General features: G+C 32.8%; 1 protein-coding gene across 1 annotated transcript in view; it reads right to left on the bottom strand.

The window, feature by feature from the left end:
- Positions 1–17,168, bottom strand: part of NF1 (neurofibromin 1) — a 202,826-nt gene that overhangs the window by 148,997 nt on the left and 36,661 nt on the right. Inside the window, exons 9-12 of the mRNA XM_008589180.1 lie at positions 7,446–7,619; positions 6,861–6,983; positions 6,535–6,609; positions 1,485–1,616 (exon numbers count right to left, since the gene is read on the bottom strand). Of these exons, the coding sequence (XP_008587402.1) occupies positions 1,485–1,616; positions 6,535–6,609; positions 6,861–6,983; positions 7,446–7,619 (504 nt within the window). The remainder of the gene's footprint in view (positions 1–1,484; positions 1,617–6,534; positions 6,610–6,860; positions 6,984–7,445; positions 7,620–17,168) is intronic.

Raw genomic sequence — 17,168 nt, 5'->3', positions numbered from 1 at the left:
AAAAAAAAAAAAAAAAAAAAAAAAAAAAAAAAAAAAAAAAGTCAGATAAAGTTCTAACTTCCCAGAAGATATCGAGAATGAATAAATAGGTCGATAAATTTTTTAAACAATTTATTTCATGTAATTTTCTAAAACTTTTAAAAAGTAATGTCTACTTAATAACATCTAAATAGCTATTATTTATGTTGATCCCCAATTAACTTATACCTGGAGAGAAAATTTTTTCACCTTTTTAAAAAATTAAGTACTTTGCATTACAAAAAGTCCACTAAAAGATAACCTTGTAATTTAAAATTTATTTAATAAAATATCATTGCCATGCTCTTTTGGCTATGATTTTTTTAGGCTAAATAATCCCAAAACATATGGTACAGAAAACTTCTCTATTTGAATATTTACAACAAACAATCTCTAAGAACAATTTCTGACCACTGGATAAGAGTGAACCACAATTGTATAAAACCAAAATATTTTACTAAGAAAACATGGAAAAAGAGAAGCATGCCAGGGAGAAAGCTATTTAAATTATAAGTGTGAAATGGCTAATTTACTAGATAAAACATGCTACGTTTTCATTTGAAATGACATGATGTGACTTCAATAGTAACTATGCACAGAAAAGTCAAAGAAACCAAGGACTTTTCTGAGGTAGTTACAATGGGTCATACTTACAGCCACAGAAGCCCACTGCCATGCAAAACAGTGACTGGTTGGCATCTGACCATGTGAGCGACAGCAGCCAATAAGAATAGAAAATAAGAAGCAGAAGACAAAGCACCACCAATCAATGTCAAGAGTTGCCATTTATAATACTCTTGCTATACATAAATACCAAATGACTTACACAAACCTATAATTATCCTATAATTATTTGAATTGATTCCATGTGAGTTTTAAAAGTCCATATTAATAATAATCCATTAGAATACCTACTTTGAAGACAACCTGCTTTTATTAAGTTTAAACAAACTTCAATATTGGCCATCATTTTTAAATTTTCAAAGTATATTTACTGAAAAATGAAATATTTTTATCTTAAATTTAAAATTTAAAATTTTATTTCTAATTTCCTATGTGTAATATTCAGCATCCAATGAGCTAAAATGTGCATTGGCAGGAATATTCACTCTAACCCAGGCGTCAGCTTCCCTGACTCATCCCCAAAAGGTGAGTCGCTAATAAAAATATTTTGGTTCATAAGGAAAACTTAAAGGAAAAAGGAACTAAAAAAAGAAAGAAACAGGTAACGTTCATTAAGACTTTAACACCATTTCATGAGAAAATTTCTCTAAGAAAAATAAGTTAACTCATGAGAACAATGGAAAACAAACATTATCAACTACTATTCAACAATATTGTAATATACAACATACTACATTTATAGGAAAGGAAGGACCTATTCAATTCTCTAAAATAAAGCAGTAGGAATGGGATAAAGATATTAAAAACACATGATTTATTTAAAAACCCATGGTGTATCTTACCGGTGCCATTCGAATTGCTGGGTGTGCTCCGCAACCCTGCACTGCTTTATGAAGTGTTTCACCAAACATATTTCGAAGTTCAACTGAGTGACAATATACAGCATCAATCTTAGGCCACCAATCCAATGCAGACTGAAGAAAAAGACCATAAGGAATAAAAAGTAAAAAATTACATAAATCATATGCTCTGGTTATCAATGTAGTCTTAAATTTTATCCTTTTGTCAGAAACTTTCAAAGACCATGCAAACACACACCATGATTTCCAAAGCCGTCAAATGATGTCTTTAATCCAAACATTAACCCATACATATTATATTTTAAAATATAATAAAGAGCATGAGACAAATTACCCACTTCATGAGCATGTGCATATGAGACTGTCTTTTCTCACTATAAGCTAGCAAATTTGAAAAACAATGTCTTTAGAGATCAATTCTGTAGCCAATCTTTTTTCTTTTTCTAAAGTTTAATGTTTTACACAGTTCAGAAACACATGCATATATAGTATGTACTTTCCCAGACAAGAATGCTATTATCAAAACTTTAAAAAAGATTAGTGCTTTAACACAACATTGAAAGAATATGTGGTAAATCATTACTTATATGCTTACAAACAACGATAATTACAACATGAAATTAGTAAATGAGACAAAGCTATTAGTAAACCTGTAATCTTAAATTGATATGCAGTGATAGCACAATACATGGAAGACTAATGGTCACCATAAACAAAGACAAACTGATCCTAGCTAAATATTTTTTAAGAAATTATATTATGTAAATTTTTTTCAGTTTATGCTGTTTATCTTTGATGTCTAGTTTTTAGTGCCTATTTTATTTTAAAATGTACCTTTAACTTTTACTTTAAAATGAATGAATTGATTTATTATAAAAAATGGCAATTATGAAAAATCATCAAATCTATAAAGTTTGTCTATCACTTAATACAAAAATGACTGGATGAATTTTCACTATATATGGAGAGTATGCATGAAATGGAATGTCTTAAGATACACACTTCCAATTTATAATACTCCTTTTATAAGAAACATATGTAAAAACAATAATATATTCAAACAATAAATAAGGGAGATTTAATATCTTCATATCTTATTCCCAGATTATTTCTTATTCAAAACTAAGCTAAAGTCCCAATATTTAATTTATTTATTCATGATTCTCAGAATATTTTGAGTAGCATCAAGTTATACTATCTTACCCAAAACTGTGTATTACAAACTCTATTGGATGGTAAAATACAAAACCAATTTACGATACACAATTTGAACACTGAACTCCATTCAGGAAGGGATCCTGATCCCAAAGCTGTGAGGGAAGGAAATACTTTTTGGGGGGTAGTATAGCTGTTAATGCTTTTCCCTAAACTCTTACATTATTTAAGCTAGTTCCTACAAATGTTTGATATTTGGTTTGTTATATAACGGATTCTTCAAACGTTGGCCAATTTGATCATCTGACTTGTCTAAAGCAACCGATGCAACCTGATTTCCATATATTTACCAAATCATACAGCTTGTTTAATCAGCTTAAAGTAACAAAAAGCTGGATAATCACAAGGTGCATGAGTGAAGGGTCTTCTCACCCTACAGATCCCATAAAATTTTGTCAGAAACTGATAAATAAAAGAGATATGCATCCCATATAATATCCTATCCAAATTTCTGTGTCATTTTTGATAGCTGTTTGTAGTGGATTGAATTATGTCCCCCACAAACTCACTGAAGCTTGAATTGTGTACCCCAAGTTTTATGTGTTAGAAACCTGACCGTCACTGTGACTGTGAAGAGGGTAGGAAACCCTATTATGGTAACTGAAAGGTGGAGCCTTGAAGAGGTGATTAGATTGTAGGACCATGCCATAGTGAATGGATTAATAATGGTGGTCAGTGGCGTGGTTCTGAGGGCTTTAAAAGGAGAGTGAAGACTATGCTCTCTCTGCTCCACCATTTTCACAATGTGATACCCTGCTGTCACTGAAGTCACCACCAAAGAAAGCCTTCACCAGATGTGTTCCCTGGACTTTGGACTTCCCAGTCTCTGAAACTGTAAGCAATCAATTTCATTTTCTTTATAAATTACCCAGTTTAAGGTATTTTGTTATAAGCAACAGAAACAGACTAATACACTGTTGAAACTGTATTGTAGTACCAGGTGTACTCTATAAAGTAAACATTAGGCTTAAGATTTAGTAATTTTCATAATTTCCATTTTTCATAATAGATTAATTCACTCATTTTAAAGTAAAGATACACTTTCAAATAAAACAGGCATTAAAAACTAGACATCACGTAGTTGGTAAAAAAGTTTAGTATTTTGAGCAGTTACTAAATGTGTTCTTCCTGAAGTTAGTCAATTAAAGTAGACTTATTCTTTTTTCCTTGAAAATACTAAGTTTATTGTCAAACAAACAGCAATACTTATATGAGTAAATTGTGGCAATTCCTCCAGAGATTAAATAATTTCCACATGACTTGGAAATAACTCCTTCAACTACAACCACTTAGTATATAGACATCACCTCATTCTCAACCTGTGAACTCTCCTTAAGTAAATTACAAAAAACTGCCATAAGGAAAAAACAGAAATAAAGTACTATTCCAGCTATAACTTGTAATTAGTGATGGCTAAGATAATTGGTTCATATATGTATACATTGCTTTTTACATGTCCCAATTACATATGTAATTTAACCTAAAGGAAGCCTAAAAAGATTAAGTATATAACTAACATATCTTATACCCATAATTCATCTCTATGGCACATTATAATAAAAAAGTGATAGTATAAGTACCATTTTAGAAACTACTAAAAACTTGCATTATAATGAAATTCACATAGTAAATAGACTTGAAGATTTCCTGAGAAGAAACAGTGGAATATTCTAGGTCTAAACACAGTACCTATGAACTGAGTATGAATATGTTTCATAAAACTCCAAACACCATTACTACTTCTACATAAACCCTCAGAAACACATCAGTATAACTTTTGTCTTGTTTGAAAATGTGATAATTGTTAAAAATGTGCAAACTAACTAAATAACCATGGAACAGCAGAATTTATGAGGAGTACTTACACTACAAATGAATTTAAGATCAGGAATCCAAATATTAAAGAAAATTTTCATGTTATTTCAAGATATAAAATATTTTCATAATAATTGTCTTCAGTAAGACTCTATAATAGTCAATTCCATAAATTTGCATACTTAGTTTATAAATAGTCCTTTTCAGTCAGCAAGTATTTCAGATTCAATATTTATTAGCCTCAAGTCAAAAGGGGAAAAACACTAAAAAGAAACAATTTACCAAACAATATCTAAGGTAAAACTTTAAAAGATACTTTGGACTAATATTTATGTTCCTTTTCAAGCTATTTTATTAAGGAGTTACTGAGGCTTAGTATTTAAAATTTAGTCAATATAGTATTTTTCTTTATAAAAACAGATTTTCATATTGACTTGACCTCTGATACAGACACACTTCACCTTCACACATGCAGTACTCATTAAGTATAGGAGGATGCACAACCACTTTCACCAAGTACACTGAGGCATGCATGAAGTACCACTCCAGGCATGCTTGAACTCAGAAAGGAGCAGCTCAGCCACTTACAGCAGTGCCAAGTCCATGCTTGAAAGTGCTCTATATATTCAATTGTAGACAAAAATATTTCACAATTTAAGTTTTTAATATAAACACACCTTATCTACAATCAGATTCACTAAACTTTCCTTTTTGGAACAAAGGGTATTCAATGTTACTGCTACCTATAGTTTATCACTACCTATAGTTTAACTCAGTGATACTTGACTGAGAGAGGTATTGTTCCCGCAAGCATTTTTAGTTGTTCATTATGATTGGAGGGTGGGGGGTAAGGGGGTGGAGCAGAACTGGCATTTAATAAAATGAGGACCAGAGATGATAAATGTCCTTCAGTACACGAAGCAGTCCTGCACAACAACAAACTGTCCTCCCAAAGTACTAACACCCCATTGAAAAAAACTGAATTAGTCACTAAATAGCTTTATCAATAGTTATTTCCCCTGCGGGAATGAGTAAAAGAAAATGTGGTCAGCATTTACCTCTGAGGCAAATGGGGGGCTGAGAGGTATTTTTAACTCACCGGAAAGTCTTAAAATGGAATTTGATTATAAACAAGGCAGATACACTAGATATCCATAATTAAAAGTCCTTTTTAAGGGAAGAAAACAGGAAAAAGTTGACCGATTTACCCGTAAGTGTGAATATCTACCAATGGATAAAAGCGAAACTATGGGAAAAAACCACCCGAGAACGTTCAATATACAATCATTTGTAATTAGAAAAACAGAATTTTAAAAATCCACAATCCAAATCTGGCAAGGTTTTGCTGTCTTTCTACCTAATGAACACACATCGGAGTTTAAGGTTTCACGACAAGTACCTTTTAATGAGTTCACTTACTCTGTCTAATACACTTTTGTATCTTGTGAATATCTCTTTTTAAGTATTAATATTTCATTTTGTTTGAGGACTAAAAAGTACAATTAAACAGTTTCACCTTTAAAGCACAGTTTCTGTAAATGTGCTATATTGGTCTACAACATAAATACTATTACTTTTACATTAATACTATTACTTTTACTATGGTGATAAGTCAGAATGTATCAAATGCTGGCAAAGAGCTAGAGTATTCAAATAATATATGAAGCGCTTTGGAATGAAAATATAAATTATATTTTCAGTCACATTTTTCTCAAGGGCTTTTGATCTAAATAAAATGTTTTAGATTTATGCTTTCCAAGAGATCTTATTAACTACATTTTCCTCAATAAGGTTCCTCAAGGCCAAGATCAAATATGAAAAATACAATTGTATGTCAATTCCTAGATATAAACACTACAGAGAAATCCTCCTGTACCATATATCTGAGTTCAAAACCTTTTTCAAAACCAAGAGCATCTTCCTTAAAAAGAAAAAAAAGAAATACATATAAAAAGAAAAAAAAAATCTTTTTTAGTATTCTAGCAATACCTTTTGAACTTACATTGGTGATTATTCGATGGAGTGAATTTACCAGCACATAATGAAATGTAGAAGGTGAATTCTGAGCCAGGCAGATCTACAGAGGGAATTAAAAATAGTAGATTACTTCTATGAGAAAAATATTCAGTAACACGAATGAAGACCAAAGGAATAGCAAAAGGAAAGTTTTAAAAAATAGAATAAAATTTTTAAATCTTGAAATTAACATCAATATGTAATACTGAGAAATACTAATAAAGATATACCTATTCATCTTTCTAGTCTTTTCACATTTATAAAGGATAACAGCATTAATACACGTAGTTGGATAAAAACCAATGCTCTCACCTTAAAGTGTTGGTTGTTGTGAGGGCTTATACGAAAGCAAGAAACAAGGCAGTCAATCATTAGATCCACATCTGCAGGTTGACTGCCTCTCGAGAATGGTTTACTTGGATTAAAAAGCAGATTCTATAAAAATCATAATAGAAAACAAAAACCTTTAAATAGTCATGCAGTATTTTTTTTTTACTAGTACGTGATAACATCAACACATTATCCATACATGATGGTAATAACATTCAGTTTCCAGAAAAAGCACAAAGCGCTAATATTGTGGTTCATCAATCTGACACAATTCTTACTACACCACAGATGGTTCCTTTTAGGCCCTAATTTCTACATTATTTTAAATCCAAGTCTGTATATTTATGCTAATTTAAGAAAACTGGTTAATTCTGTGTTTTCTTCATATTCTTAGTCTATTTAGGCTGATAAATGTACTAACCACAAAAGCAGGTCTTATGAACTTATTATCAAAGGTGACTCAGAACTTTAGTGTTAGCAACGATCTTTGACATAAACATTTACTAAAAGTTTATTTTTCATTTAGTTTTCTTAAAGTTTGTAGTAGAGAAAGAATAAGCATGTTACCTTAAGATCAACCACCATGGACTGAACTAGTAGGAAAATGACAGAGTTATCTTCCCAATTGATGTAAGTACTTGCTTTACACAGTTTGACACAGGCAATTGCAGCACTTTCTGTCAGCTGCCTGCTTCCTCCATGGCCAGCAAGTGCTTTTCGTAGACTGTCCAGAAACAACTTCTATGGAATTGAAATATGGCAATAAGAAAATACATGATGTTTCTTCTATTTCATATTTATCTAACGAAGTAGCAAGTAACAAAGGAAATAATAGATTGCCTCTAAAAAAAAAATCACACTATAAAGAATGTATATTTGTGGTTTCCAATTTCATTAAAGTAGTTGTCATCATTTAAACATTTCTCAAATTGAAAAAACAGAACAAAACAGAATCCACTCTTCGCTTTCTTTGTTGAATTATTAAAGGAACATAAGAAACTGTCCTTCCCAAACAAGGTAGTTGACTTCTCAACACTGAATTCAGCTGATCATATCCTCTTTTTGACATTATCTTTAATTATACTATCTTGGCTATGGTCTATGTCAAATTGTTCCATTCTTTTCTCACACTCCAGCCTATACTCAACCTTTAGCCTTGTAAGTTTAAGACTATACCCAAGGCTGTTCTGTTGCTTTAAATTCTGTTTCAAAAGAAAATCACTCACTCCTGTGATCTCAACAGCTCACTAACAAACTTTTTCCTTTGGCTTTCCTCCTGATTGAAAATCTCACATCTCTACCTACGTGTATTATCAAATATTACATTCTCAAATGTCAAAAGCTAACCTAACCCAACACCAGTAGAATACACATTCTTCTCAAGTGCACATAAGTCTTTATACGTTTAAAGAGACTGAAATCATACAAAGTATCTTTTATGATCATAATGGAATAAAACTAGAAACCAGCAGCAGATGGAAAAGTAGAAAATTCACAATATGTGAAAACCAAATAATACAATCTTAACTAATGAATCAAAGAAAAAAATCACAAAGGAAATTAGAAAAACATCTTGAGACAAATAAAAACCCATCACACCAAAACTTATGGGATGCAACAAAATCAGTGCTAAGAGGCAGATTTATAGCTGTAAACACAATTAAAAAATAAAAAAGCTCTCAAATCAATAACCCAACTGTACACCTTAAAAAACTAAAAAATGAAGAGCAAATTAAACACAAAGCTAGCAGAAGGAAGTAAATAATAAAGAGTACAATAGAGATAAATTTTAAAAAGAAGAGAAAAACAGTAGAGAAATCAACAAAGCCAAAAGCTAATTCTTTTTTAAAGGTTAAAACTGACAAAACTTTAACTAGATTAAGAAAAAAAAGAGAGAAGACTCAAATTACTAACATCAGAAATGAAAGTGGTGACATTACAATGTATTTTACAAAAATAAAAAGAATTATACAGTACTATGAAAAATTGCATATCAGCAAATTGGTAACCTAAACAAAATGGACAAATTCTTATAAACACACAATCTATCAAAACTGACTCATATACAAACAGAAAATCTGAATAGAAATATAACTAGTAAGAAGATTAAATCAGTAATGAAAAACCTCTCAACAAAGAAAAGCCCAGGATCAGATGGCTTCACTGGTGAATTCTACCAAGTATTTAAAGAATTACTACCATTAAACCTTCTAAAACACCTCCAGGAAATTAAAGAGGAAGGAATGCTTCCTAATTCATTTTAAGAGGCCAGAATTACCTTGACATCAAAGCCAAAGACACTACAAGAAAACTATTAACCAATATCCCTGAAGAATACTGATTTAAAAAATCCTCAAAAAAAAAAAAAATAGCAAACCAAATTCAGCAGCATATTAAAAGACTTATATACCATGACCAAGTGAGACTTATTCCTGGAGCAAAAGGATGGTTCAGCAATGAAAATCCATGTAACACACCACATTAATAGAATAAAGGAAAAATCGCACATGATTATCTCAATGGATACAGAAAGAGGATTTGACAAAATTCAACATCCTTTCATGATAAAAGCACTCAAGCTTGAAATATAAGGAAATTTCCTCAACATTATAAAGGCCAAATATTAAAAACCAAGAGCTAACAACATACTCAATGGTGAAAGTCTGGAAGCTTTTCCCCTAAGATCATGAACAAGATAAGGATGCCCTCTTTTGTCAGTTCTATCCAACATAGTACTGGAAGTTCTAGATGGAACAATTAAGCAAATAAAAAAAAAAAAAAGTCATCCAAATTGGAAAAAAAGAAGTAAAACTATCTTTGTTCCCAGATGACATGATCATATATGTAGAAATCCCTACAGATTACACATGCGCTTGCTCTCTCACTCTTTCTCTCTCTCTCTTAGAGCTAATAAATTCAGCAAAATTGTAGAATACAAAATCAATCAACACACAAAATTAAATTGGATTTCTATACAATAGCAATGAACAATCTGAAAAGGAAATTAAGAAAACAATCCCACTTATGATAGCATCAAAAAGAAAAAAAATATTTAGGAATTAATGTAATCAAGGAGGTGGAATACTTATACAATGAAAACAACCAAATATTACTGAAAGAAATTAAAGAAAACATAAATAAATGGAAAGACATCCCACGTTCATGGATTGGAAGACTGAACATTGTTAAGACAACAATACTACTTGAAGCACTCTACAGATTCAATGCAATCCCTATCATAATCCTAACAGGAATCTTTCAGAAATAGAAAACCCATCCTAAAGTTTATATGGAATCTCAAGGGCCCCTGAATAGCCAAAACAATCTTGAAAAAAAAGAACAAAGTTAGAGGACTCACACTTTTTGATTTTAAAATTTACTTCAAAGCTACACTAATCAAAACAATGTGGTACTGGCATAATGACAGACATAAAGACCAATGGAATAGAGATCCCAGAAAGAAACACTAGCACATGTGGTAAAACAAGTTTTGTCAAGGGCGCTAAGACCATTCAATGGAGAAAGGACAATCTTTTCAACAAATTGTGCTAGGAAAACTGGATATCCACATGCAAAAGAATGAAGTTGGACCCTTCCCTTGCACCATATACAAAAATTAACTCCAAATGGATCAAAGAACCTAAACCTAACAGCTAAACCTATAAAACTCCCGAAAGAAAACAGGTAGAAATCTTTACATTTGGCAATGACCTCTTGGATATGATACCAAAAAAGCACGAGTAACAAGAGAAAAAATAGATAAACTGGATTGCATCAAAATTGAAAACTTTTGTGTACCAAAGAACACTATCAAGAAGGTGAAACAACAGTCCACACAATGGGAGAAAATATTTGCAAATCATATACCTGATAAGAGATTAATTTCCACAATATATAAAGAATTCATACAACTCAACAAAAGAACAACCAATACAAAAATGGGCAAAAGACTTTAACAAATTTCTCCAAAAATATAAAAATGGACAATAAGCTTTTCAGATGCTCAACATTATTAGTCTTTAGGGAGATCAAAACCACAATGGGATACTACCTCATATCCATTAGGATGGCTACTATCAAAAAAATGGAAAATAAGGGCCGGCCCGGTGGCACACTGCTACAGTGCGCTGCTTGGGAGTGCGGCGGCGCTCCCGCCGAGGGTTCGGATCCCACATACAGACCGGTTCTCGCTCACTGGCTGAGCGAGGTGCGGGTGCAACACTGCGGGTTGTGATCCCGTTGCCAGTCCCAGTCTGGTACGGGCGCGACACTGAGGGTTGCAATCCGTTGCCGGACACGAAAAAAGAGACAAAAAGGAAAAAAAAGAAAAAAAAAAAAAAGGAAAACAAGCAGTTTTTGATGAGGATGTGGAGAAACTGGAACCCCCATGCACTACTAGTGGAAATTTAAAACAGTGCAGAAAACAGTCTGGTGGTTCCTCAAAAAGTTAAACATAGAATTAGCATATGATCTACCAGTTCTACTTCTAGATATATATACCCAAAAGAACTGAAAGCAGGGACTCAAACAGATATTTGTACAATGTTCATGGCAGCAATAACTGATAGACAAAAGGTGGAAATGGCCTAAATGTCCATCAACAGATGAATAAATAAAATGTGGTATGTATATATACATACAATGGGATATTATTCAGCCATAATAAGGAATTAAATTCTGACACATGCTATAGCATGGATGAACCTTGTAAACATTATGTTAAATGAAATAAGTCAGACACATATTGTATAATTCCACTTGTATAAGGTAACTAGAACAGGCAAATTTACAGACAGAAAGTAAACTAGAGGTTACCAGTGGATAGAGGAAGGAGAGATGAGGAGTTATTGTTTCATGGGTACAAAGTTTCTGTTTGAGATGATAAAAATGTTCTGGTAATGGTTGCAAAACATTGTGAATGTGCTTAATCCCACTGAATTGTACACTTAATAATGGTTAAAGGGGTACATGTTGTGGTATATATATTTTACCACAACATTAATTTTTTTTTAAAAAGGGCTAAACTCATATTTCCTCTGAACCAACTCCCACTTGAGACTTCCCTTTCATCAGCCAAAAACACCATTTTACATATCTCACCTCTAACCTTAAACTTTGGACCTTTCCTCTACCTAAAGGGTAAAATTTAAACACAAACGGTTTTGCAAAAAATGTCATCAAGATTACTCACACCTGCTTCTTCGTCTTCATTTCTTACCACTGCCTGCATAAATCTTCCTTTCTCTAGCTAACTTCTCTGAACATCCAGGTCCTTGATTACCCTGGCTTGAACAACTCTCTTATCTAAATCCTGTTCTTAGGGCCGGCCCGGTGGCGCACTGCTACAGTGCGCCGCTTGGGAGCGTGGCGGCGCTCCCACCAAGGGTTCGGATCCCACATACAGACCGGTTCCCGCTCACTGGCTGAGCGAGGTGCGGGTGCAGCACTGAGGATTGCGATCCTGTTGCCGGTCCCAGTCCGGTACGGGCGCGACACTGAGGGTTGCGATCCGTTGCCAGACACGAAAAAAGACAAAAAGGAAAAAAAAAAAATCCTGTTCTTATTTTAAGCTCAACTAAAGTTTTACACCTCTTCCATAAAACTTTCCCCACTACCCAAACTTCATCCGAATTGTTATAGCACATATAGCATGTATTATTCTCCCAGAAAACCTGTCCTCTTGGCATATAACTTTTTGTTTGTTTGGTTGGTTGGTTGGGGGTTTTTTGGTTAAATTTTTATTGAATCAAAATTGATTATACATATTTTGAGGGTTCAACATTGATATATGTCAATCAAATCAATATTACTAGCTCATATATTGTTACAAATCTTGTCCAAAAATTTTTTATTGGACCATATCAATTGTACATGTTTAGGGGGTACAGAGTTATATCTCAATACATGTATAAAATGTGTGATGATCCACTCAGGACAATCAGCATAGTCACTGCTAAACCCAATCATTTCCTTGTGATGTGCACATTTGATCTCCTTTCTTCTAGTCGTTTGGTAACATGCAGTAAATCATTGTTAATTACAGACTCCTGGGTTGACTGTATACCAATAGGACTTATTTTTCCTATCTAGCTGTAATTTTGTGTCCATTAACCAGCCTTTCACCATCCCCCCTTCTCCCTCCTGCATCTAATAACCACAGTTCTTCCCTCTCCAATTAACAGTTCAACTTATTACCACTGTTAATTTTGTTTTTTTATTTTTTTATTTTTAGCTCCCACATATGAGTGAGAACTTGCAGTATTTCTCTTTATATGCCTGGCTTATTTCACTTAACATAATTTTCTCCGAGTTCACCCATGTTGCTGAAAATGGCAGAATTTCATTCTTTTTTATGGCTAAGTAGTATTCCATTCTGTGTACGTACCACATTTGGGCAGGGAGGTAGGCAGCTCATCATTACAGGGGTACCACATTTTTTTCATCCAATCATCTGTCAATGGACATTTGGGTTGGTTCCATATCTTGGCTATTGTAAATATAGCTGAGATAAACATAGGAGTGTATGTATCCTTTCAACATGACGACTTCCATTCCTTTGGTTACCCAGTAGTGGGACTGCTGGGTTATATGGTAGTTCTATCTGTAGTTGTCTGAGAAACTTTCATATTGTTTTCCAAAAGGCTGTAATAATTTACCTTTGAAGTTGTTTTTTCTCCTAATCAGCCTACAAATTAAACTTTTAAAATATACTGTTATTGGCCCGGCCTGTGGCTCACTCGGGAGAGTGTGGTGCTGATAACACCAAGTCAAGGGTTAAGACCCCCTTACCGGTCATCTTTTTAAAAAAAAAAATATATATATATATATACTGTTATTGATTTGCATATGTTTACCTATAATATTTCTATTTTCTCTTTTCTTAACAAAACTATTTTATATTTTATAAATATTTTATAATTTATATATTATTATATATAATTCTGTGCTGATAAAATTGAAAAATATCTCCTAGCAAGAACAATTTATCAAAAGTGACTTTAATAGAGTCGGAAATTCTTCAGAAAATTAAAGACAGAATTATAATATGATCCAACAATTCCACTTCTGGGTATATATCCAAAAGAACTAAAAACAGGGTCTCAAAGTTATTTCTACAACCATGTTCATAGTAGCATTATTCACAACAGCCAAAAGGTGGAAGCAACTCAAATGTTCACTGGCAGATAAATGTGGATAAATAAAATGCTGGTATATACATATAATGGAATATTATTCAGCCTTATAAAGGAAGGAAAGCCTGATATCCTACAACATAAATGAACCTTGAGGACATTACACTAAGCGAAATAAGCCAGTCACAAAAAAACAAATACTGTATGATTCCACTTATATAAGGTACCTAAAATAGTCAAATTCATAGAGACAGAAAGTACAAGGGTGGTTGCCAGGGGTTGGTGGTAGGGTAGAATGGAGAGTTGTTTGATAGTTATAGAGTTTCAGTTCTGCAAGATGAAAAAGTTTTAGAGATGGTTATGAATAGTTAACATGAATAGTTAATGAATAGTTAACATTACTACACTGTACATTTAAACATGGTTAAGACAGTAAATTTTACGATATATGTATTCTACTACAACCAAAAATTTTTTAAAAAGACAGAAAAACTACATAGATTGATATGCATAAGAGAGCTCAAAAATGGTGAACAGTGAGTTATTTTTAAATAGACAACAGGTACATAGGCTAGATCTAGAAATATTCATAAGTAACGGGTAGTAATATCTTACTCAGGAGGGAAAGTATAAAACAGAAGGTCACGGGGCCGGCCCAGTGGCGCACTGCTACAGTGCGCCGCTTGGGAGCACAGTGGCGCTCCCGCCAAGGGTTTGGATCCCACATACAGACCGGTTCCTGCTCACTGGCTGAGCGAGGTGCGGGAGCAGCACCGAGGATTGCAATCCCGTTGCCGGTCCCGGTCCGGTACGGGCGTGACACTGAGGGTTGCGATCCGTTGCCGGACACGAAAAAAGACAAAAAGGAAAAAAAAAAAAAAAAAAAAGAAGGTCAGAAGTGAACAGGAGGCCTACTTTTCCACTAAATAAATAAATTTCCAGTATGTCAATTTATTAATTTACTTTAAAATTAATCATAATAAGCAAAAGTCAAAGGAAAATTTAAGAGCTCCAAACCCTGATAATTTTTCAATTGATTTCTATCTAATCAGATCATTTCTATTATTTAAATTATTCCAGGCCATAGAAAAATCTGATAGCTCCCAAATTCATATTATTAACTTAGCACAAATAAAAGTGTTAGAATAACTAGTAACTTTCAACAGTGATAAATGCATATTATGTTAAACACATTTTCTCAGAATCAGAAAGCAGAAGCACTAGAAGGAAATGTTTTGTTAAGTGGCTACCCAAATAGCCAACCAAATTTGCTCCACACATACAAGAATGAACATAATTAAAGTACAAATTTCTAAATATATCCTGGGTCTGAATTTAAAGTAATAGCTTAAATAACATAGAAATTATCTGATTGGATATAACTCAGTTCTAAAACCATCAAAGTTCAGAGCGCTTTAAGTTTTTTTTTCCTTTTGTTTATTATTACTAATTTTTTTAAGAAAAGTAACTTAAATGCTTGACAATAAGGGATTAAAAATATGATACTGAATTTGGGAAACACCATACTGCTGTTAAAGACAATGACCAAGAATAACAATGGTTCTCATACTTTAGTGTGAATTACAATCACTTGGAGGACTTGCTAAAAACAGATTGCTAGCTCTGCACCATCCCTGCGGCTTCTAATTCAGCAGGCCCAGAGTAGGCACCTAAGAATTTGCATCTCTACCAAGTTTTCAGGTAATGCTGACATTGCTGGTCTGAAGACCCCACTTTCGAGAAACACTGAACTAGATATCTACCTATCTGCCTCCCTCTCTCTTATAAAAATATAAAAGCTAAACTGGAAGAATACACATCTACCCCTTGACAGTGGCTGTCCCTGGGAAAGAAGAAAGATAGTGAAATCAAAGGGTCTTTGAGCTTTATCTGTAACTAAAAGAGAATTTATGCAAATATTACTTGTTCAATTTTTAAAACCATATATAAACAGAAAAAAAGTTGAGCAATATATCAAAATATTTATAGGAGTATGGGTGGTTGTTATATTCTTTGTACATTTCGAATATTTCTGTTAAAAAGGATATTATAGTCAAAAGAAATAATTGAGTGGAAAAATATTTACAACAGACTAAAATAAAGGATTACTGCTGCTAATATACAGAAAGTTACACAAATTAATAAGAGACTGGCATGCAAAATAGTAGAAAAGTAGGTAAAGGAAATCAACAGACACTTTATGCAGAGGAAAATATGGAAATAGCTAAGAAATGTATGAAATGATCCTGAACCGCACTAATCACAAGGGAAATAAAAATTAAAATGAGATAGTCTTTCTTTTTTGAAATATTCATATTGGAACTTTAATTATTGCTATAAACTGGAAAATTAATGTTTGAGTCATTAATACTTTTTCTTTCTCTTACATCATTTATTAAATATGGATTTTAATTAGCTTTATTAAGGTATAATCAACACACAATGAGCATCAGTTATTTTAAGTGTACAATTCAATGAACTGTGAAAAAGGAGAATAGTCATGTAGCCACAATTAAAATCATGACATAGAACATTTCCATCATCACAAGAAGTTCCCTAAATACCACTTTCCAATCAATTTCTTCCCCCAATTCCCACCCCTGGTATCCACTGATCTGCTTTCTGTTTATAAGTTTTATCTTCTCTAGAAATTGTTTTAAAAGAAATCTTACAGTATGTTATCTCTTGAACCTGGCTTCTCTCACTGAGCATATTTTTGGGATTCATCCATGTTGCTGAGTTAGTAATTAGTTCCTTTTTATTAATGAATAGTATTCCACTGTCTCAAGGTACCACAGTTGGTTATACATTCACCAGCTGATGGACATTTGGGCTGTTTTCAGATTTAGGCTATTATGAAGAAAGCTGCTATGAGCACTGGAGTATAAATCTTTGAGTGAAGAAGTTTAACGGTATTTTGAAAAGTTTGTGGAAAAATAGAATTAAAAGATAATATGAATCTTTCCACAAATTTAAAGTACCCTCATATATGTCTTTCTGTGATTTTTTTGTTTTCATATTGTAGATATGTACATAACCTTCATTTTCTCCATAAATGTAACTTGTTTTCAGCATTTAATATCTGTGGAGATATAGTCACAGATATAAATGCTGAAATATATATATATATATATATATATATATATATATATATATA

Source organism: Galeopterus variegatus, unplaced genomic scaffold (assembly GCF_000696425.1).
Source record: "Galeopterus variegatus unplaced genomic scaffold, G_variegatus-3.0.2 Scaffold134, whole genome shotgun sequence".
Lineage (NCBI taxonomy): Eukaryota > Metazoa > Chordata > Mammalia > Dermoptera > Cynocephalidae > Galeopterus > Galeopterus variegatus.
This window is presented reverse-complemented; position numbering and strand designations above follow the sequence as displayed.